This window comes from Aotus nancymaae, unplaced genomic scaffold, assembly GCF_030222135.1.
Source record: "Aotus nancymaae isolate 86718 unplaced genomic scaffold, 86718_ANA_hifiasm-v0.15.2.pri h1tg000021l, whole genome shotgun sequence".
NCBI lineage: Eukaryota > Metazoa > Chordata > Mammalia > Primates > Aotidae > Aotus > Aotus nancymaae.
This window is the reverse complement of record NW_026988433.1, coordinates 11310753-11336147: the sequence shown is the minus strand read 5'-3', so window position 1 is coordinate 11336147 and position 25395 is coordinate 11310753. Positions and strand designations below refer to the sequence as shown.

The window sequence follows — 25395 nt, the reverse complement described above, 5'->3', positions numbered from 1 at the left end:
TATCATCTTCTGCAGTTCTTCTCCTGGAAGTGGAACTTTCCGCTGCACTTTGCTTCAGTTGGTCTTGACTTGGAATATCAATACTGTGATCCTGTAGTAGCAGTGGCTAAAGTGACAAGATTCTTTCTTAGCATTTCATACAGAGGACTTGGGTCTTTCACGGAGAAGCTCTGACATCCCAGTAGTTCTCCCAAAACATCTCCGCCACAATATACCATATGCTGTTCCTGCTGATCATAAAGCTGCTTCACCGTTACGTACTGACCTAAATAGTGCGTGACCTCTTTAGCAGTGAATATTTCACCTTGTGCACCTGCTGCATGCAAAATCTTCAAAAGTGTCAGTTTTGGTCGTACCTGATTGGTTTGTCCAGGAGAGATCCTATAAGCACTGTCAGATGTTGAACACTGGGCAGAGGTGGAAAATATTGTCATTTTGGCAGTGAAGAAACTGCAGTCTGTTGGTAAAACTTACGGCAGCTCCATGAATCTCTCCCCGGTTGAGCCCGGGGAGGGGAAGGCGTGGCAGCCACAGGTCCTACCTCAGCAGCATTTTGAAATGACGAGTAATGAGGCTGCAACTTCTGGCCTCCCACATAATTATTATTACTAGAGACGGGCTCACTCTGTTGCCCAGGATGGAGTAAAGTGGCCTGATCATACCTCACTGCAGCTTCGAATTCCTGCCTCAGCCTCCCTTGCATTTATTTATTTATTTATTTGTGAGACAGAGTCTCACTTTGTCACTCAGGCTGGAGTGCAGTGGTGCAGTCATGGCTCACTGCAGCCTCACCTCCTGGACTCAAGTGATCCTCCCACCTCAGCCTCCCAAGGAACTGGGACCACAGGTGTGCGCCACCATGCCTGGCTAATTTTTCTACTTTTTGTAGAGAACAGGTTTTGTTATGTTGCCCAGGCTGGTCTCGATCTCCTAGGCTAGAGCAATCCTCCTGCCTCAGCCTCCCAAACTGCTGAGATTAAATGTGTGAGCCACCATGACCTTCCCCTCCCTTGTATTTGAATTTAAATTTAAGTTAAATAACATAAAAATTCCTCAGTTACAGTAACCAGGTTCCAAATGCTTCGTGGGCACGTGCTGGACCATATGGGACAGACAGATGTGGACACTGTCACACCCTTGCCAGTTCTACTGGACAGAGCTGCTCTCAGGATGAGCTTTCACTGCAGCCTCAATCCCTTCTTTGGAGAGTTTCCTTTTGCTTCTCTCTCTCCCCCTTACCCTCTTTCTTCAGAAAAAAAATGGTCAGGCTGAGCAAGGTGTCTCAGGCCTGTAATCCCAGCACTTTGGGTGGCCGAGACCAAGACGGGGGATCACTTGTGGCCAGGAATTCGGGACCAGCCTGGCCAACATGGTGAAGCCCTGTGTCTACTAAAAATACAAAAATTAGCCGGGCATAGTGGCAGGCGCCTGTAATCCCAGCTACTCTGGAGGCTGAGGCAGGAGAATCGCTTGAACCCGGGAGGCAGAGGTTGCAGTGAGCCAAGATCTCACCACTGCACTCCAGCCTGGGTGACACAGCAAGACTTCGTTTCAAAAAAAAAAAAAAAAAAGAAAAGAAAAAAAACTGGGCAGCAACATGATCTGTCAGAACCTAACATCATGTCTGCAGAGAGAAGCCAGTGAAAATTACAGTGTTTGAAAATAGTTGTTAGGCAAAGAAATAAAGTTAAAAAATCATCCCAAGGAAAAATGCGTAACCTCACTACAATTAAATAAATGAAAATTAAATTAACCCTGCCATACTATTACATACTGTCTAGACTAGGAAAAAATGTATAAAAATGATGGCCTGTAGTATTGAAAAAAGAGACACCATTACACTTGGCTAGCCATCCTCTCAATTAGGTAAATCTTCCGGAAGAACCACCTGGAACTGTTACAGGAATTATAAAACCATTTTCTGACTGAATAATTGCGCTTAATGACCGTTCAACATATTTAGCTGGCATAAGGCACAGTACTTGGCACTTCACATACTTTTTTAAAAATTTACTAGGCCGGGCGTGGTGGCAGACGCCTGTAATCTCAACTACTTGGGAGTCTGAGGCAGGAGAATTGCTTGAATCCACGAGGCGGAGGGTGCAGTGAGCCGAGACGGTGCCACTGCACTCCAACCTGGGAAACAAGAGCGAAACTCCATCTCAAAAAATAATAATAATTTATTTCTCGCCACAATCTTATGAGATTGGTAGGTATCCTGATCCTTGTTTTAAAAAGCACTGGGCGAAGTAGCTCACACCTGTAATCCCAGCACTTTGGGAGGCCAAGGTGGGTGGATCACTTGAGGTCAGGAGTTTGAGACCAATCTGGCCAACACAGTGGAACCTCGTCTCTACTAAAAATACAAAAATTAGCTGGGTGTGATGGTGCACGCAGGTAATCCCAGCTACTTAGGAGGCTGAGGCAGGAAAATCGCTTGAACTCGGGAGGCAGAGGTTGCAGTGAGCTGAGATCACGCCATTGCACTCCAGCCTGGGCAACATACCAAGACTTTGTCTCAAAAAAACAAAAACAAAAAAATTAGCAGAGTGTAGTGGTAGTTGTCTGTAATCCCAGCTACTGGGGAGGCTGAGGCAGGAGAATCGCTTGAACCCGGGAGGTGGAGGTTGCAGCGAGCCAAGACCCCGCGTTGCATGCCAGCCTGGGCAACAAAAAGGAAACTCTCAAAAAAAAAAAAAAAGAAAAAGATAGTATTGCCTCAAAGAGAATAGTACACTGGAGTGGAGGAAGAAATTTCTGCAAAAATATACATATGAACGTCATTATTACATGTTACAGAAGAAAAAATTGGAAAATGCACACAGCAATGTATGTTTGGTTTACACATAGTAGGTACTCAATAAATGCTCAATATAAAAAAGTAATTCCGTTGTATCTACAGCTAACAATATACTATATGGTACACTTTAAAAATTGTTGAGGATAGATCTCATGTAAAGTATTTTTACCATAATAAAATAAAATTATTTTAAAAAACTCCAAACCGGGCTGGGCGCGGTGGCTCACGCCTGTAATCCCAGCACTTGGGGAGGCCGAGGCGGGTGGATCACGAGGTCAGGAGTTCAAGACCAGCCTGGACAAGATGATGAAACCCCCGTTTCTACTAAAAATACAAAATTAGCCGGGCGTGGTGGCACACGCCTGTAATCCCAGCTACTCGCGAGGCTAAGGCAGAGAATTGCTTGAACCCGGGAGGAGGAGGTTGCAGTGAGCCGAGATCGTGCCACTGCACTCCAGCTTGGGCCACACAGCGAGACTCCGTTTCAAAAAAAAAAAAATCCACAATTCGGAGGAACAGGGCTCTGGCCCTTTAAAAGCCAGAGGCTGGTAAGAGAGAAAGGAGGTGGGTCTTGGACCTGGCGTAATAAGCTCCTTGCCTCATTTAAATAAGCATGCGTGAAGGTCGCTCGGAGTCTTCGTCACGTTAGTGCACTCAATACGCCTGCGCTGCCTGAAGCCAGCTGGGACCCTCGGCTCCGCCCGCCTATTTAGATGGGCGGGGACAGTCGCGTGAGTTCAGTGGACCCACATTCTCCCGCGCAATTAACCAGACCCGCCCTCTTGCACATGCGCATACGTCAGCACTTGACAGGTTGCTTGGAGTTGCGCCTGTGCTCCGGACGCTCCCGCCGGAAGTGGGCAAGATTGCGTTCCCTTGCGGAAAGGGCGGTGAGAGCGCGACGGAGGCGTGGGTGGCCGAGTGCGGGGCAGGTCGGTCCGGAATGCCTCTCAAACTTAAAAATGTCACGATTGGGAGTATGAACACAGAGAACTTAGTATTCAATTGAAAAAAGATTTGGGCCGGGCGCGGTGGCTCAAACCTGTAATCCCAGCACTTTGGGAGGCCGAAGCGGGAGGTCAGTGTAGGACAGGAGTTCGAGACCAGCCTGGCCAACATGGGGAAACCCCGTCTCTACTAAAATACAAAATTTAGCTGGGCATGGTGGCAGACGCCCGTAATTCCAGCTACTCTGGAGGCTGAGGCAGGAGAATCGCTTGAACCCAGGAGGTGGAGGTTGCAACGAGCCAAGATCATGCCATTGCACTCCAGCCTGGGTGACGAGCGAAACTCCATCTCAAAAAAAACGTTTTCCAAGATTATTCTTGCTTATATATGTTAAAGGTTTTAGGGAGAGGGAAGATTTTTCTCTGAAGTATTCTTTTCCCCCATGAATTCTAAAATTTCTAGAAGACTTCAAGAGTCAACAAAGACATATTTTGGATGCCTCCGTGTACCCAGGTTGAAAACAGGTGGGGTTTTCTTTTTGAGATGGAGTTTCGGTCTTGTTGCCCAGGCTGGCACGATCTCAGCTCACCGCAATCTCCACCTCCCGGGTTCAAGTGATTCTCCTGCCTCAGCCTCCCGAGTAGCTGGGATTACAGGTACGCACTACCACGCCCTGCTAATTTTTGTATTTTTTTTAGCAGAGACAGGGTTTCACCATGTTGGTCAGGCTGGTCTTGAACTCCTGACCTCAGGTGATCCACTCACCTTGGTCTCCCAAAGTGCTGGGATTACAGGCGTGAGCCACCGTGCCTGCCAGAAAACATAAAAAACATTATATATATATAACATATATATATTAAGAGGGGACAGAGCTAGCCCCTATAAACATATGTCCTGGTCAGGAAAGTGTTAGGAAGACTCGTTGAACAAGGGCCAGAGAAGGAAAAACGCTGCGCAGGTTTCCTATGACTGTGTTGGGAAAGTTACAAATGCTTTGGAAGTCCCTTGTATCCATTTCTCAACTTTATTTCATAAACATTTGTGGAGAGCTGAGTGTGGTGGTGCATGCCTGTAGTCCCAGCTACTCGGGAGACTGAGGCAAGAGAATCACTTGAACTGGGAGACGCAGGTTGCAGTGAGCCGAGATCATACCACTGCACTCCAGCCTGGGTGACAGAGCAAGAGTCTGTCTCAAAAATAAACAAGTAAATAAAAAGCTGAAAGGAAGGAAAAGTGACTCTTGAGTATCCTGAGGAAGCTGCTCAGACATTTGCTGAGGCTGTTAAGAAAAGCTTTTCTCCTTTGGGTGGCCACCATCTCCCTACCTAAGTTGTTTTCCCCTTGAGAGATAGGGTCTTAAAAGAGTCCTAAGCTGGCTGGGCACAGTGGCTCACATCTCTGCTAAAAATACGAAATTAGCTGGGTGTGGTGGTGCATGCCTGTAGTCCCAGCTACTCAGGAGGTTGAGGCAGGAGAATCACTTGAACCTGGGAGGCAGAGGTGGCATTGAGCCGAGGTCATGCCACTGCACTCCAGCCTGGGCAACAAGAGTGAAACTCCCCTCAAAAAAAAAAAAAAAAAAAAAGAAAAAGAAAAAGATTTGGGTCAGGCCTGGTGGCTCACACCTGTAATCCCAGCATTTTGGGAGGCCAAGATAGATCGCAATGGTGCGATCTTGGCTCACCACAACCTCCGCCTCCCAGTTTCCCCCGCTCTTAAATAGAGTCTCATGAGAGAAACAGTACCCTTCCCAGCTGTGGACATAGTTATGTGAGGATGTGATTGGGGCTGTGACAGGCTTGAGAAATAAAGCCAACCTCTTGCAGATGGCAGAGAAAAAGAACTTGAATCCTTAAAGACATTCTTGACCATTCACAACACTCTAAGACCACTGGACTCATTGTTCTGTGACATAATACATTTTCCTTATTGGCTACGCACTTTGGGTTACATTTACTTGTAGGTGAGCTGATGATGGAGGCGAATGCAACTCTACCTTGCAGGCTTAACCACCATGTTGACTTCTAATTAACCTCAGTTCCTGGAATGCCTCTAAGATTTCTACTTTATCTGCTGTTAAGAGCAAATAATTACTGCAAATCCTGCCCTTGGGTTAAAACAACCTTGATGACATATTCCTTCTGAAGCACATGTACTCTTTCCCTATGGTACATAAGCCCTGGGTCTAGGGGCTGACAGTGCAGGGATCCACCATCTCACAGCCACCCAAGACGTGACTTTTGTTCATAAATCCCTATTAAATGTTTCATTCTGAGCCAGGGTGGGTGGCTCACACCTGTAATCCCAGTGCTTTGACAGGAGGAATGCTTGAGGCCAGGAGTTTGAGAGCAGCCTGGACAAAATGGTGAGACCTCATTGCTACAAAAAATGGAAAACTTTAACCAAATGTGCTGCAGGTGCCTGTAGTCCCAGCTACTTAGGAGGCTGAGGCAGGAGGATTACTCGAGCCCAGAAATCTGAGGCTGCAGTGAGCCATGATTGTGTCACAGCACTCCAACCTGGGCAACAAAGCAAGACTCTGTCTCTAAAAAAAAAGTTTCTGGCAGGGCACGGTGGCTCACGCCTGTAATCTCAGCACTTTGGGAGGCTGAGGCGGGCGGATCATGAGGTCAGGAGTTCGAAACCAGCCTGGCAAACATAGTGAAACCCCATCTCTACTAAAAATACAAAAAAATTATCCAGGTGTGATGGCGGGTGCCTGTAATCCCAGCTACTCGGGAGGCTGAGGCAGGAGAATCACTTGAACCCTGGAGACAAAGGTTGCAGTGAACTGAGATCATGCCATTGCACTCCAGCCCAGGCGACGAGATGAGACTCCATCTCAAAAAAAAAAAAAGTTTCCGAGAAACCAGATTTGTCAGCTTCCTTCAGCTCTCTCAGCCTTTGGGAGTAGGTTTGCTCATGGTAGGACACTAATACGTCACTCCCAAGCTACCCCAAGAAACAATGCGCACTGGCTTTGTAACGTGTCAACTTGGCTAGTTGAATTGCATTTCCCAGAATTCCTTTTTCTATGTGTTTCTGGTGGGGTGGGCCACAAAGGGCAGTTTTCTGTGGCATGAGAGTTGGGGTACGGAAGTGGAGTGGCAGCCATACTCTTACTGATGCCTAGAAGGCTAGGGCAGAGTCACCAGCCACTTCCACATCTCCTGAACATTGTCCCTTCCCTGCCTACCGTGGGTCTGCCTGCCCCTGGATCCTCCTTTGGCTTCTGTGACTCCTGAGCCAGCTCCCTACATGAGGGGACCAGCGTTTCCTGCAGGACACCCATGTCATCAAAGTTGGGGACAATGAGGACTGACCTAGGTTTCAGTCTGTCCTTGTAGATTTCAGCTCTTGCTTATGCGTTCCAAATTGTTCTTGCTCTTTCCTACTTTACATCCATCTTCTGTTCTCAGCTGCCTGCCCTGCAGACTTCAGGCTCCAGCATCAGACACAGAGACCCGGCGTTATGCAGACTGTCTAACCAGATCTCACAATTGTGGACTATCCCAACTCCGACAACAAGTCTCTTAAAAACCATGTGTGGCTCACGCCTGTTATTCCAGCACTTTGGGAGGCTGAGGTAAGTGGATCTCTTGAGCCCAGGAGTTTGACACCAGCCTGGGGCAACAAGGTGAAACCGTGTCTCTACAAAAGATACAAAAATAAGCCGGGCATGGTGGCACATGCCTGTAGTCCCAGCTATTCAGGAGGCTGAGGTGGGAGAGTCACTTGAGGCCAGGAATTGAAGGCTGCAGTGAGCTGTGATTGTGCCCCTGTACTCCAACCTGGGCAACAGAGCAAGACTCTATAAAAAAAAATTTTTTTTAAGTAAAAAAACAAAACAAACCCAGGAATGGTAGGCAATGCAGGAATTAGTAACAGTAGGAAGCCACCACAGTAAGACTGGTGGGACACAAGGAGGTGTGACCAGAGCTCAGGGCCAGGGTCACTGGTCAGGTGGCTCACACTTGTAATCCCAGTGCTTTGGGAGTCCGAGACAGAAGGATTACTTGAGGCCAGGAGATTGAAACCAGCTTGGGAAACATAGAAAGACCCTGTCTCTACAAAAAATGAAAAATTACCTGGACATGATGGCACGTGCCTGTGGTACCAGCTACTCAGGAGGCTGAGGTGGGAGAATTGCTGGAGCCCAGGAGGTTGAGGCTGCAGTGAGCTATGATTGCGTCGCTGCCCTCCATCCTGGGTGACAGAGTGAGACCCTGTCTCAAAAACAAACCCCTCCCTGCCAAAAAAAAGTCACCTGGAGGAAGCCTGTGCAGCCATTTCAGCCAAAGATGCTACTGGGGCTGGTGCCCAAGACAAAGAGAGGGGAGAAGTACCCCAGCTTCTCCTCCTGCCTTCCAGCCCCCGCCAGTGCCTTCCATTGACTGAGCTCAGCAGGAAGCCTGGAAAGCTCAGTCTGCGTGTCCGTCACCCTGGGAAACGGAGCAGAGCAGGCGGAAGGGTAAAGAGGGGATCGGGCGTCATTCAGGCAAATGACAAGTACGCTAAATATTCACCCACTCAATACATATTTATTGAGTGCCGGGAACCGTGCTAAGTGCTGAGGCTACAGCCTTGATCAAAACAGTGTCCCTGGTTGGAGACTGGAACTGTTTTAGGATGCCAATGAGAAGCCTAAACCACAGGAAGACACAGGGTCTCAACCACACGTCATAGCAATCACTTATATTTAACATTTCCCTAACCAGACAACATGCTGGCGTCGGCAGATGCTAAAAACCAAACTGAAGTACAATACACTTCTCAATTTAACAGCTCTCCAGAAAGAAACATGTGAATTTGGCAGCTCCTTCAAAGATGCTCACAAGTTTGAAACACCCTTTCTGCTGCCTCATGGCTCTATAAGGGAAGTATTGAGTTTTGGAGTTAGAGTTCATCTAACTTCTTTGATGTAATTACATTTCTAGGACACTCTTTTTTTTCCACTTTTTTTTTTTTTTTTGAGACAGAGTCTCGATCTGTTGCCCAGGCTGGAATGCAGTGGCGTGATCTTGTCTCACTGCAACCTCCGCCTCCTGATTCTCCTGCCTCAGCCTCCTGAGTAGCTGGGACTACGGGCGTTGCCTCCATGCCCGGGGTTTCACCATGTTGGCCAGGCTGGTCTCCAACTCCTGACCTCAAGTGATCTGCCCACCTTGACCTCCCAAAGTGCTGGGATTACAGGCGTGAGCCACTGTGGCTGACCATATATGTATGTGTATATATATATATTTAGGGACAGGTTCTTGCCGTGTTGTCCAGGCTGGTCTCTTTTTTTTTGAGATGGAGTCTCAAAAAAAAAGAAAAGGGTAAAGAGGGGATCGGATCTCGGCTACTGTCACCCAGGCTGGTGCTATCTCGGCTCATTGCAACTTCCACCTCCCGGGTTCAGTCGATTCTCCTGCCTCAGCCTCCTGAGTAGCTGGAATTACAGGCACTGGCCACCAAGCCCAGCAAATTTTTGTATTTTTTAGTAGAGACAGGGTTTCACCATGTTGACCAAGGTGGTCTCGAACTGTTGACCACCCGCCTCGGCCTCCCAAAGTGCTGGGATTACAAGCCTGAGCCACCTACCCTGCCGGTATTTTTTGTGTACATGTTTTTGTATGGACATAATGTTTCATTTTTCTTGGTACTGCACCCATGAGTGAATTGCTGGGTCATATGGTAACTTCGTGTTTCCTATTTTGAGGAACTGCCAAACTGTCTTCCAAAGTGGCAGCACCATTTCTCATTCCCATCGGTGATAAGTGAGGGTCTTAATTGCTCCACATCTTTGACATTTATGATTGTCTTTTTAATTTTAGCTGTTCTAGTGGGTGAGAAGTGCTGTTTCACTCTGATCTGATTTGCATTTCTGTAATAATTAATGATGTTGAACTCAGTGTATCTTTGGTAAATGCAGAAATAGCCATGTAAATTTCCAGATTAAATAGCCACATCAAAATTTTTATATTATTAATTTGAACAATTAATACCAAGTACTAGCTCGGCTGGGGAGACCCCCACCCAGGCGGCGCTGAAGGCAATGAGAGGCAGACACCCAGATAGAACAGCAGAGTGGGTCTATCCAGGGGCCAGCAGCCTATCGAGCTGAGAGCCTCAGGAGCTGCCAGCATTCCAGGCTGAAGGCCCCCAGCAGATTCTGATCCATGTATTTATTCTCTCTTAGCAGGTGATTATTATTAATAAGCAGGTGTTCTGTATTTAGTCATAACGCAAAAATATTCCAGGTAGGCAGCTGTTACCCACTTACCACTAATTGCAAACTAAAAGGTATTCTACACAAGGGAGCCATGGGGGCAGGGTAAACTACATGTTTCTCAACAAATTAATACTTTAGTTATTTTCTGGTTACAAAAGCAGTATATACTCAAATGATTATTCCTCAAATCAGGATAATCATTTGAGGGGAAGAGAGAGAAAGCCAGGATTGGAGAAGAAAGACATGGGTCATTTAGAGCGATGGCATGGCCAGGCATAGTGGCTCATGCCTGTAATCCCAGCACCTTGGGAGGCCAAGGTGGGTGGATCACTTGAGGTCAGGAGTTTGAGCCAGCCTAGCCAATATGGTGAAACACCATCTCTACAAAAATACAAAAATTAGCCGGGCATGGTGGTGGGCGTCTGTAATCTCGGCTACTTGGGAGACTGAGCAGAAGAGTCCTTTGAAAAAAAAAAAAAAAAAAGAGTCCTTTGAACCCAAGAGGCAGAGGTTGCAATGAGCCAAGATCATGCCACTGCACTCCAGCCTGGGCAACAAGAGCGAAACTCCATCTCAAAAAAAAAAAGAACAATGGCAATGTCTTATTCTTGACCTAGGTCATAGTTATACAGGTTGACTTTGTAATTATTACTTAAATTACCTCTGTACACTTTGTGCACTTTTTTGTATGCCTATTCTATGTCACAATGAAAAGATTATTACCATTTCACATTATTACTGTTGAAAATTTGGAAAGCAAATGTTTTGCCTGATTAAAGATGAATAAGGATAAATGTTTACAACATCTGATCATATCAGTGAGTTTTTCTTTGAGTGGTAGGTTTTCAGATTGTGAGGAAAATGGAAAAATAATATTGGTTAATATATCTTTGTTGAACAAACCTTTTGCCTTTTGTTGGATAAAGCAAATTTCAAGATGTTGCCAGCAGGTGGCGGAATAAAACAAGATTTAATCTTGTAGCCCAAAAAGCAAATCAAAACAAAAACGTAAGCAGCAGCCAGCCCTTTACCTAGTCTTTGGAAAACATTTCTTGTAATTTTCCCAGCCATATCTGCCATAATAGAAAATAACCTGGTAAATACGGCCTCATGGAGAACTTTCATTTTATTTTTTTGAGACAGATCTCGCTGTTGTCCATGCAGTGGCGTGATCGCTGCTCATTGCAACCTCTGCCTCTTGGGTTCAAAGGACTCTTCTGCTCAGCCTGCCAAGTAGCTGAGATTACAGGCGCCCACCATCATGCCCAGCTAATTTTTGTATTTTTGTAGAGATGGTGTTTCACCATATTGTATAGGCTGGTGTCAAACTCCTGATCTCAAGTGATCCTCCCACCTTGGCCTCCCAAGGTGCTGGGATTACAGGTGTGAGCCACCGAGCCCAGCCTTAAAGGGGTAATTTTTATGGTATGTAAATGATATCTTAGTAAAGGTGTTTTGTTTTGTTTTGTTTGTTGAGACAGAATCTTGCTGTGTCGCCCAGGCTGGAGTGCAGTGGCGCGATCTTGGCTCACTGCAACCTCCACCTCCTGGGTTCAAGCAATCTCCTGCCTCAGCCTCCCGAGTAACTGGGACTACAGGCACATGGCACTAAGTCCAGCTAATTTTTGTACTTTTAGTAGAGATGGGGTTTCACCGTGTTGACCAGGCTAGTCTCAAACTCCTGATTTCAGGTAATCCACCTTCCTTGGCCTCCTGAAGTGCTGGTATTACAGGCGTGAGCCACCATGCCTGGCCTAGAGCTGGAATTTGAACTCAAGTCTGCCTTCCTTAGCTAAGCAAATCACATAGTCTCTGTCCAATCTGAACTTACTCCTCTAGATGTAAATCACTACATAAGGACATAAAGGACATTTTGATATTTGAACAGTTAACATTAATCAAATGAAATTTATTAGATAATACCTGCTTTTTACATTATAAACCTGTGATCGACGAGGTAGTGGTTTTAAATTTCTACTAAACACCTGAACAACCTTGCAATAAAAATTGCATTAACTTAACATGATAAACCATTTATGTTGCACTAAATTTACCCAATCTTTTGCAGGGCACATGAATGATCATATAACTTTTTTTTTTTTTTTTTTTGAGACAAGGTCTCACTCTGTTACCCAGACTGAAGTGCAGTGGCACTGTCTTGGCTCACTGCAACCTTTACCTCCCAGTTTCAGGTGATTCTCCTGCCTCAGCCTCCTAAGTAGCTGGAACTACAAGCATGCACCACCATGCCCGGGTAATTTTTGTATTTTTTGTAGGGACAGGGTTTTGTCATGTTGCCCAGGCTGCTCTCAAACCCCTGGGCTCAAGCGATCTTGCCTGGCCTCCCAAAGTGCTGGGATAACCTGATCATATAACTTTAATCAGTTGTACACATTATTTTTGGTCCTGCTTTTTTTTTTTTTAACTAAACATGACTTATTGTAGCTGTTTACAAGTATCCATGTAATTCCCATAATTATCATTTTAACAGCTGTATGGCATGATGTGATATAGACTATAGTTCAGCAAACTGTTTCCCTATTGTGGGTATTGAGGATTTAGCCATTGTGTGGCTGATCTGAAAAGTGCTTCTGTCAACATCTTTAGACAAATTGCTTGCTATAATTTTTGGGACTATTTTGAGCAAGGGCATTTGTTGGAAGTAGAAGAAGGAAAAGTCCAAGGAATTTTCACTTCTCTTTGGACAGGTGCCCTTGTTTTTAGAATTGGCTCTTGGCATTTTGCAACGCATAAGTAGCACAGCTGCTATTAATAGTAGCTACGTGATCTTGGGTAAATTCCTTCACCTCTCTGCACCTTAGACTCTAGCACTGGCTGGTAACTTGTAGAATTACAGGATCCTGGGTCTCTCCTAGAACCTACTGAATCAGAATCTGGATTTTAGCAAGATCCCCAGGTGGTGATTCATGGGCACAATAAAAGTCAGAGAGGCTGGGCACGGTGCCTCACACCTGTAATCCCAGCACTTTGAGAGGCTGAGACAGGAGGATCACTTGAGCCAGGAGTTTGAGACTAGCCTGGGCAACATATCGAGACCCTGTCTCTACAAAAAAATAAAAGAGTCAGCCAGGCATGGTGGTGCACTTGTAGTCTCAGCTACTCGGGAGGCTGAGGGGAGAGGATTGCTCAAGTCTGGGTGGTGGAGGCTGCAGTGAGCCGTGATCGTACCACTGCACTCCAGCTTGGAGGACAGAAAGACCTTGCCTCAAAAAAAAAAAAATAGAAAAGAAAAACAGTAGGAGAAATCATGCCTTAGAATACTTAGCCGTAAAATAGCTATAATAAAGGTCTTATGTCATAAGACTGTTATGAAGGTAATGCATGTATACACACACACAGTGTAGAGAAGAGTGCCTGGCACATAGTGTATGTTTGCTCCTTTTGGGACTGTCCCTAGCTGGTTGAGCAAATCTGCAGGCTGGTAGTCCCTAAGTAGTGTCTCTCAAAGAGCAAATAGGGGAGGTTCTCCGTGGCAGTGAGGGTGAGGGTGATGAGGGTAGTTTCTCACCACACTTTCTCATTCATCATAATCACAGTCCCCAGAGAGCCAGGTCCAGCCTCAGGCTGCTGATGAGTGCAACTGAAAGTGCTTTGGGGGCCAGGTGCAGTGACTCACACCTATAATCCCAGCACTCTGGGAAGCCAAGGCAGGCGAATCAACTGAGGTCAGGAGTTCAAGACCAGCCTGGCCAACGTGGTGAAACCCATCTCTACCAAAAATACAAAAATTAGCTGGGCAAGGTGGCGCATGTTTGTAATCCCAGCTACTCAGGAAGTTAAGGCAGGAAAATTGCTTGAACCCAGGAGGCGGAGATTGCAGTGAGCCGAGATCACACCACTGCACTCCAGCCTGGGCGACAGAGCAAGATTCTGTCTCAGTAAATAAAAAAAATAAAAAAAATAAAGTGCTTTGGGCAAGAACCGGGACAGGGCAGCAGCCTAGTCAAACCTGATACTTGGCACTTGAGTGGCTGCTCAGATGGGGTGGCTGGCCGGTGCCATCTACAGAGGGGCTCGTGAATAATGCACGTGGAATCCTGACCCAACAGAGAGAAGCGTCCCTCAGATTTGCAACCTGACCACCTGGCTGGCCTTTCCATGGCACTTGCCTGGATCTCCCTGGGAGGCAGGGCCAGCCTCCTCCCCTGCCTAGAGGCAGCTTGGGGCTGAAGGACCTGTTTAGATTGCAAGCTGTAAGCAGAGATGAAGGGGTATCTGCTTCCCAAATCCTCTGCTTGCTAACATTATATTCTTCCTTCAAGGCCCTGTGTTTTCGTAGTCCCAGTGAAATGAACCATTTTCTGTTTTTTCTTTCTTTTTTTTTTTTGAGACGGAATTTTGCTCTTATTACCCAGGCTGGAGTGCAATGACACAATCTCGGCTCACCGCAACCTCCGCCTCCCGGGTTCAAGCAATTCTCCTGCCTCAGCCTCCCAACAAGCTGGGATTACAGGTATGCAGCACCATGCCCAGCTAATTTTGCATTTTTCTTTTTTTTTTTTTTTGAGATGGAGTTTCGCTCTTGTTACCCAGGCTGGAGTGCAATGGCGCTATCTCGGCTCACCGCAACCTCCGCCTCCTGGGTTCAGGCAATTCTCCTGCCTCAGCCTCCTGAGTAGCTGGGATTACAGGCATGCGCCACCATACCCAGCTAATTTTTGTATTTTTAGTAGAGACGGGGTTTCACCATGTTGACCTGGATGGTCTCGATCTCTTGACCTCGTGATCCACCTGCCTCGGCCTCCCAAAGTGCTGGGATTACAGGCTTGAGCCACCATGCCGGCCTTTTTTTTTTTTTTTTTTTTTTTTAACTGTAGAGGGGAGTATCATTGACTGACATAATTTTGCGTTTTTAGCAGATATTTGGTTTCTCCATGTTGGTCAGGCTGGTCTCAAACTCCCGACCTCAGGTGATCTGCCCACCTCACCCTTGCAAAGTGCTGGGATTACAGGCGTGAGCCACCTCACCTGGCCCTTTTTCTGTTTTTTCACCATTCAAGTGATTTAGCTGGTTTTAGAATCTTCACAACAACATTGGTTCATTCTCTTCATGACATATTGTACTGGGAGTCTTAAATGTCTCCAGAGACCAGCAGGTAACATAAACCCACGATGGAGGCCTGTGCAAGACTACTGGGAATGGTGGGGACTTCGGCAAGAGGCAGGGTCCATGAAATGGCACTAGCTGTTCCTGTGTTCCAGCCAATCACCATGCAGTGTGATGAGATCTTCCCCCTTTTTTTTATTTTTCCTGAGACGGAGTTTTGCTCTTGTTGCCCAGGCTGGAGTGCAGTGGTGTGATCTTGGCCAGCTAATTTTTGTATTTTTAGTAGAGACGGGGTTTCACCATGTTGACCAGGATGGTCTCGATCTCTTGACCTCGTGATCCACCTGCCTCGGCCTCCTAAAGTGCTGGGATTACAGGCTTGAGCCACCGCGCCCAGCCTTAATTTTTGTATTTTTATTAGAGACAGGGTTTCACCATGTTGGCCAAGTTGGTCTCAAACTCCTGACCTCAGGTGATCTGCCTGCCTCAGCCTCCCAAAGTGCTGGGATTACAAGCATGAGCCACTGTGCCTGGCCATGTTTTAGTAAATATATTAAAAACAGATGAGTGATTTCTTTTTTTCAGTTTGCAGTTCCAGTATTAGACCCTTGAAACTACTGATCTGAAGACAGAAACCAACCTTCATGCACTTGAGTGTTCCCACCTCCAGGGGCTGATACTTGCAATGTCACAATTTTTTGAACTTGATTGCCCCACAGTTCACCAGTGAGCTTCGGAACCTTTGATTTATTAATTAATAGGGCACTGGTTTAGGAGTCAGAGATGAGAACTTTAATTCAAAGTGAGCCATTAATTAGCTGGGAATCACGGGCAGATCACGCCCCTCTTCAGGCCTCAGTTAAGAGCTGCAAATATTTCTCTGTGTGCTTATGTGCATATTTCCCATTAAAAATCATCAGAGGTGCTTAGGAGCCCCAAAAGTTGGGAACCTCTGCAGTAATGGTCTTTAAAGTTCATTCCTTTAATAAATATTTATTGAGGGCCTACTGTGTGCCAAGCCCTGGGGCTCCAACAAAGCCTGAGACACAGATAAGTTCCCTGAGATCTTGTGGAGGTTACATTCCCATGGAGGGAAACAACCAGCCATCAAACAATTGCAGATGATGGTAACTCGCAAGAAGGAAATGAAACAGGTGATAGGGAAGTGATGGAGGGAGGCCGGCTCTCCAGGTGTTCAGGAGGGTTTTTTTTTCAGAGGTTATGGGTTTGAACTGTGTCCCTCAAAAAGCCACGTTCACTTTTTTTTGAGACAGAATCTTGCATGTTGCCCAGGATGGAGTGCAGGGTCGTGATCTCGGCTCACTGCAACCTCTGCCTCCCAGGTTCAACTGATTTTCCTGCCTCAGACTCCCAAGTAGCTGGGATTACAGGCGCCCACCACCACAACCGGCTAATTTTTGTATTTTTAGTCGAGATGGGGGTTTCACCATGTTGGTCAGGCTAGTCTTGAACTCGTGACCTTAAGTGATTCATCTGCCTTGGGCTCCCAAAGTGCTGGGATTACAGGCGTGAGCCACTGAGCCCAGCTGACATATTCACTTTCTAACACCTAGTACCTTGGAATGTGACCTTTCAGATGTAATTAGCTGATATGCAGTCACACTAGGAAAGGGTGTCTTTTTTTTATTTTAATTTTAATTTTTGAGACAGGCTGTCACCCTGTCACCTAGACCGGAGTGCGGTGATTTGATCATAGCTCACTACAGCTTCGACCTCTGGAGCTCAGGTGATCCTCCATCTCAGCCTCCCAAGCAGCTGGGACTACAGGCTTGCATCACAATGCCGGGCTAATTTTTGTATTATTAGTAGAAACAGGGTCTTACTATATTGGCCAGGCTGGTCTCCAACTCCTGGCCTCTAGTGATCCGCTCACCTCAGCCTCCCAAATTGCTGGGATTACAGGTATAAGCCACCACACCTGTCTGGAAAGGGTGTCTTTTAAGAGAGGACACACAGAGACACGCACACAGGGAAGAAGATGGTGCAACAGGGTAGAGATTGGGGTGATGCAGCTGTGAGCTAAGGAACGCAAGAGAGTGAAGCCCCCGCCCCCGCCCCCGCCCCCATCCCCAGCTATGAGGAGGGAAGGAAGGATTCTGCCCAGAGCCTTAGAGGGAGCACTGCTCTGCTGACACCTTCCTCTCAGATTTCTGGATGTCAGAACTATAAGACAATACATTTCTTTCTTTTCTTTTTTTTTTTTTTTTTGAGATGGAGTTTCGCTCTTGTTGCCCAGGCTGGAGTGCAATGGCACGATCTTGGCTCACTGCAACCTCCGCCTCCTGGGTTCTAGCGATTCTTCTGCTTCAGCCTCCCTAGTAGCTGGCATTACAGGGGCCCGCCACCAAGCTCAGCTAATATTTTGCATTTTTAGTAGAGATGGGGTTTCACTATATTGGCTAGGCTGGTCTCAAACTCCTGACCTCAGGCAATCCACCTGTCTCAGCCTCCCAAAGTGCTGGGATTACAGGCTTGAGCCACTGCACCCGCTTCTTTCTTTCTTTTTAGAGACTGGGTCTCACTCGGTTGCCCAGGCTGGGGTGCAGTGGTATAGTCATAGCTCACTGCAGCCTCGCCCTCCCAGGCCCAAGCAATTCTCGGACCTCAGCCTCTGGAGTAGCTAGGACTATAGGCATGAGCCACCACACCCAGCTAACCTGTAAATTTTTTGTAGAAACAGGGTCTCCTTATGTTGCCCCAGTTGGTGATAATACATTTCTATTGTTTAAACCACCCAGGTTGTGGTTATGGCATTCCTAGAAACTAACACAGGGGGCTGGGCACAGTGGCTCATGCCTGTAATCTCAGCACTTTGGGAGGCAAAGGCAGGTGAATTACTTAAGGTCAGGAGTTACAGAAAAGCCTGGCCAACATGACAAAATCCCGCCTCTACTAAAAATACAAAAATTAGCTGGGTGTGGTGTAATCTGGTTACTCCAGAGGCTGAGGCATGAGACTCACTTGAATCCGGGAGGCAAAGGTTGCAGTGAGCTGAGATGACACCACTGCCTTCCAGCCCTGGCAACAGGAAAAAAAAAAAGTGAGCTAGATATTAAGGAAGAAAAATACATAAAAATAGAAAAAAGAGAGAGAAAAAGTAAAGTACACAGGTGTCATTTGAAACTGAGACCTTAATGATGAAAAGAAGGCATAAGGCCAAGCGTGGTGGCTCACGCCTGTAATCCAAGCACTTTGGAGGCCGAGGCGGGCAAATCACCTGAGGTCGGGAGTTCAAGACTAGCTTGACCAACATGGTGAAACCCCGTCTTTATTTAAAAAAAAAAGAAAAGAAAAGAAGGCATATCATATGAAGATTTAGAGGGAAGAAAGTTCCATGCAGAGTCAGGAAGAGAAAAAGCAATGGCTGGAGGGTACGCGTCCAGGGCGGTGACATAGGAGAAGGGACTGGAAAGCTAGGCAGGGGCAGTTCTTGCAGGATTTGGCAGAGGAGGGGACAGAACTGGATTTAATCGGCTTGGAGGCGGTTGTGACCCTGAGCGACAGAAACAGCTGTCAAGAACGTCACCCAAAACATTAGAGGGCAGGAAACTAGGATGTATTAGCTGCAGCACATAACAATGACAACGTGAGATGACCGCGCCCTCGGCGCTGCGCCGCCTGGCCCCCGACCTTGCTGGAGGGTCGATGTCACCTCTAGCCTTCTGGGGCGCTGGCCTGAGCTCAGGTCAGGCAATGACGCGGGGTGTGGGGGGGTAAGCCTTCACGTCCCCCAAATCTCCTTTCATTCCCCAAATTCTAGACACACAATCTAAGTCAAACAAGCTCTGCAAATGCAACCTGCAAAGTTCCCCAGCTGTTCTTGGAAGAGAGAGATTCTGGAAGCATAGAGGCACCCAAGGGGGCCGCAACAGACCCTGCAAGACCTTGCAGCCTTGCTAAAGTCCGGGCCTGGTGCGCGGGGCGGGGCGGGGGAGGATGCGCATGCGCGGCCCTGCCTCCCGGGCGTGGGGCGGGGCCGGCGCCGGGGCGGGGCCGTGACGTCAGGTGCGCGCGTGGCTCCGGCTGCGCAGAAACAGCTGGCTCCTCCGAGGGCGGCTGGCTAGCGCGCGGGCGTGGGGCACTGGGGTGGCCGCCGAGCCGCGCTGCGGGAGCAGCCGACACCGCCGCTGGTGCCTTGCACCAACGCACCATGTCCGGGCAGCTGGAGCGTTGCGAGCGCGAATGGCACGAGCTGGAGGGAGAATTTCAAGAACTGCAGGTAGGGCCAGACCACCTGGTCCCGCAACTCTGCTGCGCGCGGTGCAGCGCCTTCCTTTGCCCGAGTCCCCAGCCCAGGCGGTGGGGACAGTCAGGGCCTAGGGAGTGCCCTGGCGAGGCCCTGGGGCGGACTGGCGGCGTGGACCAGCCCCCTCCCATCTCCAGGCGCTTGGGCTCTTCGTCCACATGGGGCACCGGGTCGCAGCTCCCCCTTCCGCCGCCCTGTCACTGGCTCTCTGCTCCACGCACCCGCTTCGCTGCAGAAAGTTGGTTCGTGGCCTTTGAGGCAAGTTCCAGGCGTGTTCATCTTGGTGGGGGCGAGTTCAAGAGAACAGCCCAGCCCCCACCTCTGCAGGGTCTCCCCGAATCCCACCCCGCCCCCTCCCATCTGCTTTTGGTAGCTCAGCTCCCATCCGTACTCTGGCGGGGTAGCCCTGTCCTGCAGCTCTATTTCGGGAGGTGTACTTAGGAGCGTTTCACCTTGAACCTCTAGGCTGTGCTTGGTGATTAGAGACCCCTATTTCCTGTCTTTGGGGGCTCTGACGCTGCTGCAGGCTGAGTTTGGCGTGAAGAGCATCTGTCAGTTCGGACAGCTGGGTTGCCTCACCCAGTGATAGAGGAAGCTCCCAGCCCTATCCTTATGGCCCAGAGCCTGATACAGGGTGGGGTGACGGCGGGTGTAAAGGGGGGGGTTCCCTGAGAGAACGGCATTGCCGCTGGGAGGGGGGCGGTCCTGGCAGCAGTCGTTCCTGATAAGAAGTTCAGAGAGGCCCCAGCTACCTACGGTGTTGACTAGAGACGCCTCAGGAATCCTTGGGGTTGGCCAAGAGGGACTCAGGGACTATTTTGGAAGACAGGGATGTTTCCTCTCCAGCCACGGGATTGTTTTTGAAAGGTTGGCTTTGCCTGAAATTGCATTGCACACCCTCACCCCAATCCTTTCATTTGGAGCAGTGACATTGTCCCTGTCCATGTAGCCCTTGTCTGCAGCTCAGTTGGCCTCCTACAGTGTGCAGAAGAGGGGAGAGGAGATTGCCAAGGGAATCTCTGATGGGTCTTTCTAGACACGAGGTTGGAGATTCTGACCTATAGACAGAGGGGTGCTGGAGAGTCCGGGCAGGAACGGTGGTGCAGTTTCAGGCATGAACAGAGGGGAAGGGACCTAGACCCATCTTGGCCTGTCCAGCATGTGTAGGTTGATGCCTTCTCTAGGGCCTGGGTCCCATCCAGTTCCCAGAGGATCCTTTTGGCTCCAAGACTCAACTACTTCTTGTTTTTTGTTTTTTTTTTTCCTCAATCTGTCACCCAGGCTGGAGTGCTGTGCTGTGGCACAGTCTTAGCTGACTGCAACCTCTGCCTCCAGGGCTCAAGCGATTCTACTGCCTCAGCCTCCCAAGTAGCTGGGAACTACAGGCGCACACTACCACGCCCAGCTAATTTTTTGTATTTTTAGTAGAGACAGGGTTTCATGGTGTTAGGGTGTTCTTGATCTCCTGACCTCATGATCCACCTGCCTTGGCCTCCCAAAGTACTGGAATTACAGGCGTGAGCCATCGCACCCGGCCCCCTCCTCTTTTTTTTTAATGGAGAAAATTATAAACTTTATTGAAAGATATGTCAAAGGCCTAAGTAAATGGACAGCTGTACCATATTCATGGATTGGAAGACAACATTGTAAAGATGACATGGCTTACCAAATTAATCTATACATTCAATACAAATCCAATCAAAATTTAAACATTCTTGGGTTTGTTTGATTTATAACTTGTTGATCCTCTAGAAGTTATATAGAAGAACAGATGACTTAGAATAGCCAAGACACTCCAAGGAAGAAAAAATTTGTGGTGATACTGGAGACAGAGGTGAGATTGGTTAAAATTACGACAAAATGTGGAGGCATCTTGGTTTTTATCAAGACCTTTTTCTAAAGTTGTAATAATGAGGACTGTATTATACTGCTACAAGATAAGACAAATTGACATGAGTCAGAATAGAAACCATCAAAATACTCAAACATGTACACAAACACTTAATTTATGAAAAAGAGGCAGTATTACAAATCACTGGAGAAAGGATAAACTTTTCAGTAAGTAGTGCTGAGACAACCACTTTGCCATATGAAAAATATTAAATTGAATTTCTAACTCTTAATTTTCACAAAAAGCAGTTTAGGGCAGACTAAAGACAAATGTGAAAGAAAAACTATAAAACTTCTACAAGGCAGTAAAGGATATATTTATGACTTTGGTAGGAAAGGATCTCCCACAAACCAACTAGTATTCAGCTTTATATTATACTTTTTAAAAACATTTATTTTCATCAGGAAATAGTCAACACTTTATAATTTCCAAACTCTCCTCCTCTGAAAGTCACTGTAAAAGTTAACAATATATTTTATTGCTGCTCTGAACAAGAAAGATATTCAGAGAGGGTGGACACTTCACATGAGGCATGTACGAACTTTTCCCAGGCCCACTTTGATATGGAGGAAATCAAGTAAAACCTGCAGGATGAATCCACAAACTAAAAGCAGGCATCTTGGCTCTTTTGAGCGACACCATTTCGATGTCATCACTGGAGAGCCTGAGTTTTGTTACCTAACACAGCTGATTTTCGGACTGCCAAGGCTACATCAAGACTCTCGGTTTAAGGAAGTTAAGTCTATGTTGATGGCATCAGGGAAGGAGAAGACATGAAGTTTTGCTTCCCTACACTGTAAGACTTCTGTGCCCAAGTGGCTGACATGGGAATGTCAGAGAATGTCTCCTGGGAATCAAGAACAATCTTCAAAAACCGGGACAGAAAGTCTTACTTTCCCCTATTTTAATTCCATTTCTGAGATACACCCTATTAGTGGTATTTGCCCTTTCCACAAAAGACAATGAAGTATCCTGTGTGCTAACAACACAACTTAAAAAAGAGAACCAAACTTCTACAGCTTTATAAAACTCAATTTAAAAAAATAGTATTTCAAACAGTAGAGTCACTATAAGTACAGATGTATCAAAACTGTCCATTTCACTTGGCATCCCCAGTGCCTTCCGCTTTCTGGGACTGGAGCGTAGAGGCATCTCGGTTTTTTGCAGGGTTGTTCCCATCCTTGCCAGCAACTGCTTTCCCCTTTCTCCCTTTGGGTAGCTTCTCTCCCTTCTTTCCAGGGACCTTTTTAGGCCTGGGCTCTGGTTTTGGAGGAGCTGGTTTAGCAGACAACCGCGCCGATCTCTGTGGCTCATCCTTCACCTTTGCTTTATCACCTTTAGCATCTCCTTTTGCCTTTCCTTGGGCATGGTGGCAGCAGCGTTGGCAGGCGGCTTAAGAAGTCCTGGTGGGCGCGTCTGTCTTCCTCACGCTGCTCCTGGAAAGATGTCAGAGTCTCGTGGGCGTCCAAGGGGCGTGGGAACCCCAGCTGCCGCCCTGGCAACACCAGAGCCCTAGGCGTGGGCAGGGCCAGCACCGGCCCTGAGATAGAGAAGACGATCGCAGCCGGGCACCGCGGCGAACAGGAAGCGCCCCCTCTTTTTTTTTAAGAGGCAGTCTTGCTCTATTGCTAGGCTGGAATATACTAGGCTCTATTGCTAGTAGCTCGATTTCAGCTCACTGCAATCTCTGCTCCGGGTTCAAGCAATTCCCCTGCCTCAGCCTCCCGAGTAGCTGGGACTACAGGCATGCACCACCACACACAGCTAATTTTTTGTATTTTAGTAGAGATAGATTTCATTCATCATGTTGACCAGTATGGTCTCAATCTCCTGACTTCGTGATCTGCTGGCCTCGGCCTCCCAAAGTGCTGGGATTACAGGCATCAGCCACCGTGCCCAGCCTGTTTTTTTTCTTGAGCTGGAGTCTCACTGTCACCCAGGCTGGAGTGCAGTGGTGTGATCTCGGCTCGCTGCAGCCTCTGCCTCCCCGGTTCAAGACCTGCCTTCGCCTCCCAAAGTGCTGGGATTACAGGCATGAGCCACTGTGCCTGGCCCTCAGCCACTTCTTTTTTTTTTTCTTTTCCTTTTTTTTTTTTTTAAAGATATTTTAAAGCCAATTCTGTAAAAACCACTTCTTAATACTTTGTCCTACTGGGCTCTGAGGTCATGGTCAGCTGTGGAGCCACAGAGTGGGTATTAGGGTTGGGAATGGGAGAAGAGAAGAGGTTTGCTTTTCTGTGTGAAGCTTATGTTGTTCATAATTCCTGTCCCTTGCCCTGCCTTAGACTAGGTAGAGGAGGGGGAAGAGAATACTTCAGAGCAAGGTCAGGCACAATGGCTCATACCTGTAATCCTAGCACTTTGGGAGGTGGAGGCAGGCGGCTCACAAGGTCAGGGGTTCGAGACCAGCTTGGCCAACATAGTGAAACCCCATCTTTACTAAAAATACAAAATTAGCCGGGTGTGATGGCATGCACCTGTAATCCCAGCTACTTGGGTGGCTGAGGCAGGAGGATTGCTTGAACCTGGGAGGCAGAGGTTGCAGTGAGCCAAGACCACACCATTGCACTCCAGCCTGGACAACAGAGTGAGACTTCATCCCCACCCCCACCCCCCAAAAAAATCCAACAACAACACTTCAGAGCTATGCAATTAATGCAATTAACAGCAATTAGATAGCAAGTCTTGGCAGGTAGAGGTTGCAAAGGAGTTGTCTGATTCTTTTTTACTTGGTCTCCAGGATGCTCAGGTGTGTTAGGGACAAAGGGATTGGGAATCAGTTCTAGATTTTGTCCCCTGGTGCACCACAAGCATTGTAGAAGAAGGTCAGAGTAAGTGGAAACTGAGGCCTCCTACTCAGTTCATGATGGGGGAACTAGAAGGGATTGCATCCTACTTGGGGAAGAGGGACCCTGCTGGCTCTGGGCTTTGGTGGTCAGCTGCTGGGGCAGGGGCCAGTCAGGGATGGCTCCCGGTGTCAAGGTCATAGACTGGAGTAGAAACTACTGTCTACATCCTCAGTTCACAAATGAGGAAATTGAAGCTTGGACATGCTAATTGGCTGGATGGGGGTCACACAGCTAGTTAGTGGTAAAGCTGGGGCTAGAATTTAGTTCTCTAAATGTTGGGAGACCCTTCTCTGCCTTCTCGCCCTCTCCTTCATGTTAAATGTGAGAGCTCTGAACTCTCAAGATGAAAGGCTCTGGGATTCTGTATATAAGTAGGATGTCCATTGTATATGTACTTGACAGTTTTGGATACGAGGTATTTGTTAGGAGCCTGTCTTGGTGGTTCATACCTGTGATCCCAGCACTTTGGGATGACAAGTTGGGAGGATCGCTCCCAGCAGGATTGCCCAGCAGTTCGAGACCAGGCTGGGCAATATAGGGAAACCCCTGTCTCTACAAATAATAAAAGAATTAGCTGGTCGTGGTAGTGCATGCTTGTGGTCCCAGCTACTAGGGAGGCTGAAGTAGGAGGGCTGCCTGAGCCCCAGGGGTCAAGGCTGCAGTGAGCCATGATTGCACCACTGTACTGTAGCCTGGGTGACAGAGCCAGACCCTGTCTCAAAAAAAAAAAAGATTTGTTGAGGCACAAGCAGGTAACAGCAGGTAGGTAGGTGGGCACAGTCAACTGGAAAGCTTAACAATAGGAAGGATTTTTTTTTCTACCAGAAAATCCTGGTCTATTTTAATTTTCCTACATCTTCCTTAAAATCCAAGTGGAGGGTTTCATGTTTGTATCGCCTTGATTCTGGGGTGATGTGTAATGTCTATGCCTTACCTCTTTTTTCCTTTGTGTGTGTATGTGTTTGTGTGTGTGTGTGTGTGTATGTGTGTGTGTGTGTGACAGTCTCACTCTGTTGCCCAGGCTGGAGTGCAGTGGCATGATCTCAGCTCACTGCAACTTCCACCTCCTGGGTTCAAGAGATTCTCCTGCCTCAGCCTCCTGAGTAGCTGGGATTACAGGCGTCCGCCACTGTGCCCGGCTAATTTTTCTATTTTTAGTAGAGACAGAGTTTCACCATCTTCGCCAGGGTGGTCTTGAATTCCTGACCTCATGATTCACCCGCTTCAGGCTTCCAGAGTGCTGGGATTACAGGCATGAGCCATCATGCCCGGCTTCCCTTTTTTAAGTGAAGGAAAGAAAGAGCAAACCTAATTCTCAGACCCCAGAGGATTTGAAAGGTCTTTGGAATTTCCCCCCT

General features: G+C 47.6%; 3 protein-coding genes across 5 annotated transcripts in view; 1 reads left to right on the top strand and 2 right to left on the bottom strand.

Annotated features, from left to right (window-relative positions):
• Positions 1-532, bottom strand: LOC105734175 (protein Mdm4-like). The gene has a single exon (XM_064379481.1). It carries the CDS (start codon positions 432-434, stop codon positions 78-80), a length of 357 nt encoding a protein of 118 aa, XP_064235551.1. The 5' UTR covers positions 435-532; the 3' UTR covers positions 1-77.
• A 3588-nt stretch (positions 533-4120) lies between these two features.
• Positions 4121-25395, top strand: part of TMEM120B (transmembrane protein 120B) — a 74839-nt gene continuing 53564 nt past the window's right edge. For 2 of the 3 annotated variants that reach the window (XM_012476940.3, XM_012476939.3), the window contains exon 1: positions 19149-19270. In XM_012476940.3, coding sequence (XP_012332363.2) covers positions 19202-19270 — 69 coding nt within the window. In that variant the 5' untranslated portion in view covers positions 19149-19201. Of the gene's footprint in view, positions 4273-19148; positions 19271-25395 lie in introns of those variants that run through there. The other variant, XM_012476941.3, reaches the window with a different exon arrangement.
• Positions 22288-24175, bottom strand: LOC110568813 (high mobility group nucleosome-binding domain-containing protein 4-like). Its single transcript, XM_064379470.1, has 3 exons — positions 24085-24175; positions 22618-22728; positions 22288-22547 (listed from the first exon to the last, which is right to left on the bottom strand). Exons 1-3 carry the CDS (start codon positions 24173-24175, stop codon positions 22288-22290), a joined length of 462 nt encoding a protein of 153 aa, XP_064235540.1.

Excerpts from the sequence above, each read along its gene's own strand:
- LOC105734175 (XM_064379481.1), bottom strand. The coding sequence starts at position 434 with ATGACAATATTTTCCACCTCTGCCCAGTGTTCAACATCTGACAGTGCT.
- LOC110568813 (XM_064379470.1), bottom strand. The coding sequence starts at position 24,175 with ATGACCTTGACACCGGGAGCCATCCCTGACTGGCCCCTGCCCCAGCAG. Across the intron at positions 22,729-24,084 it reads GCAGGGTCCCTCTTCCCCAA|GGCCGGTGCTGGCCCTGCCC; the intron begins GTAGGATGCAAT and ends TCTCTATCTCAG. Across the intron at positions 22,548-22,617 it reads GACATCTTTCCAGGAGCAGC|GAAAGGCAAAAGGAGATGCT; the intron begins GTGAGGAAGACA and ends ACCATGCCCAAG.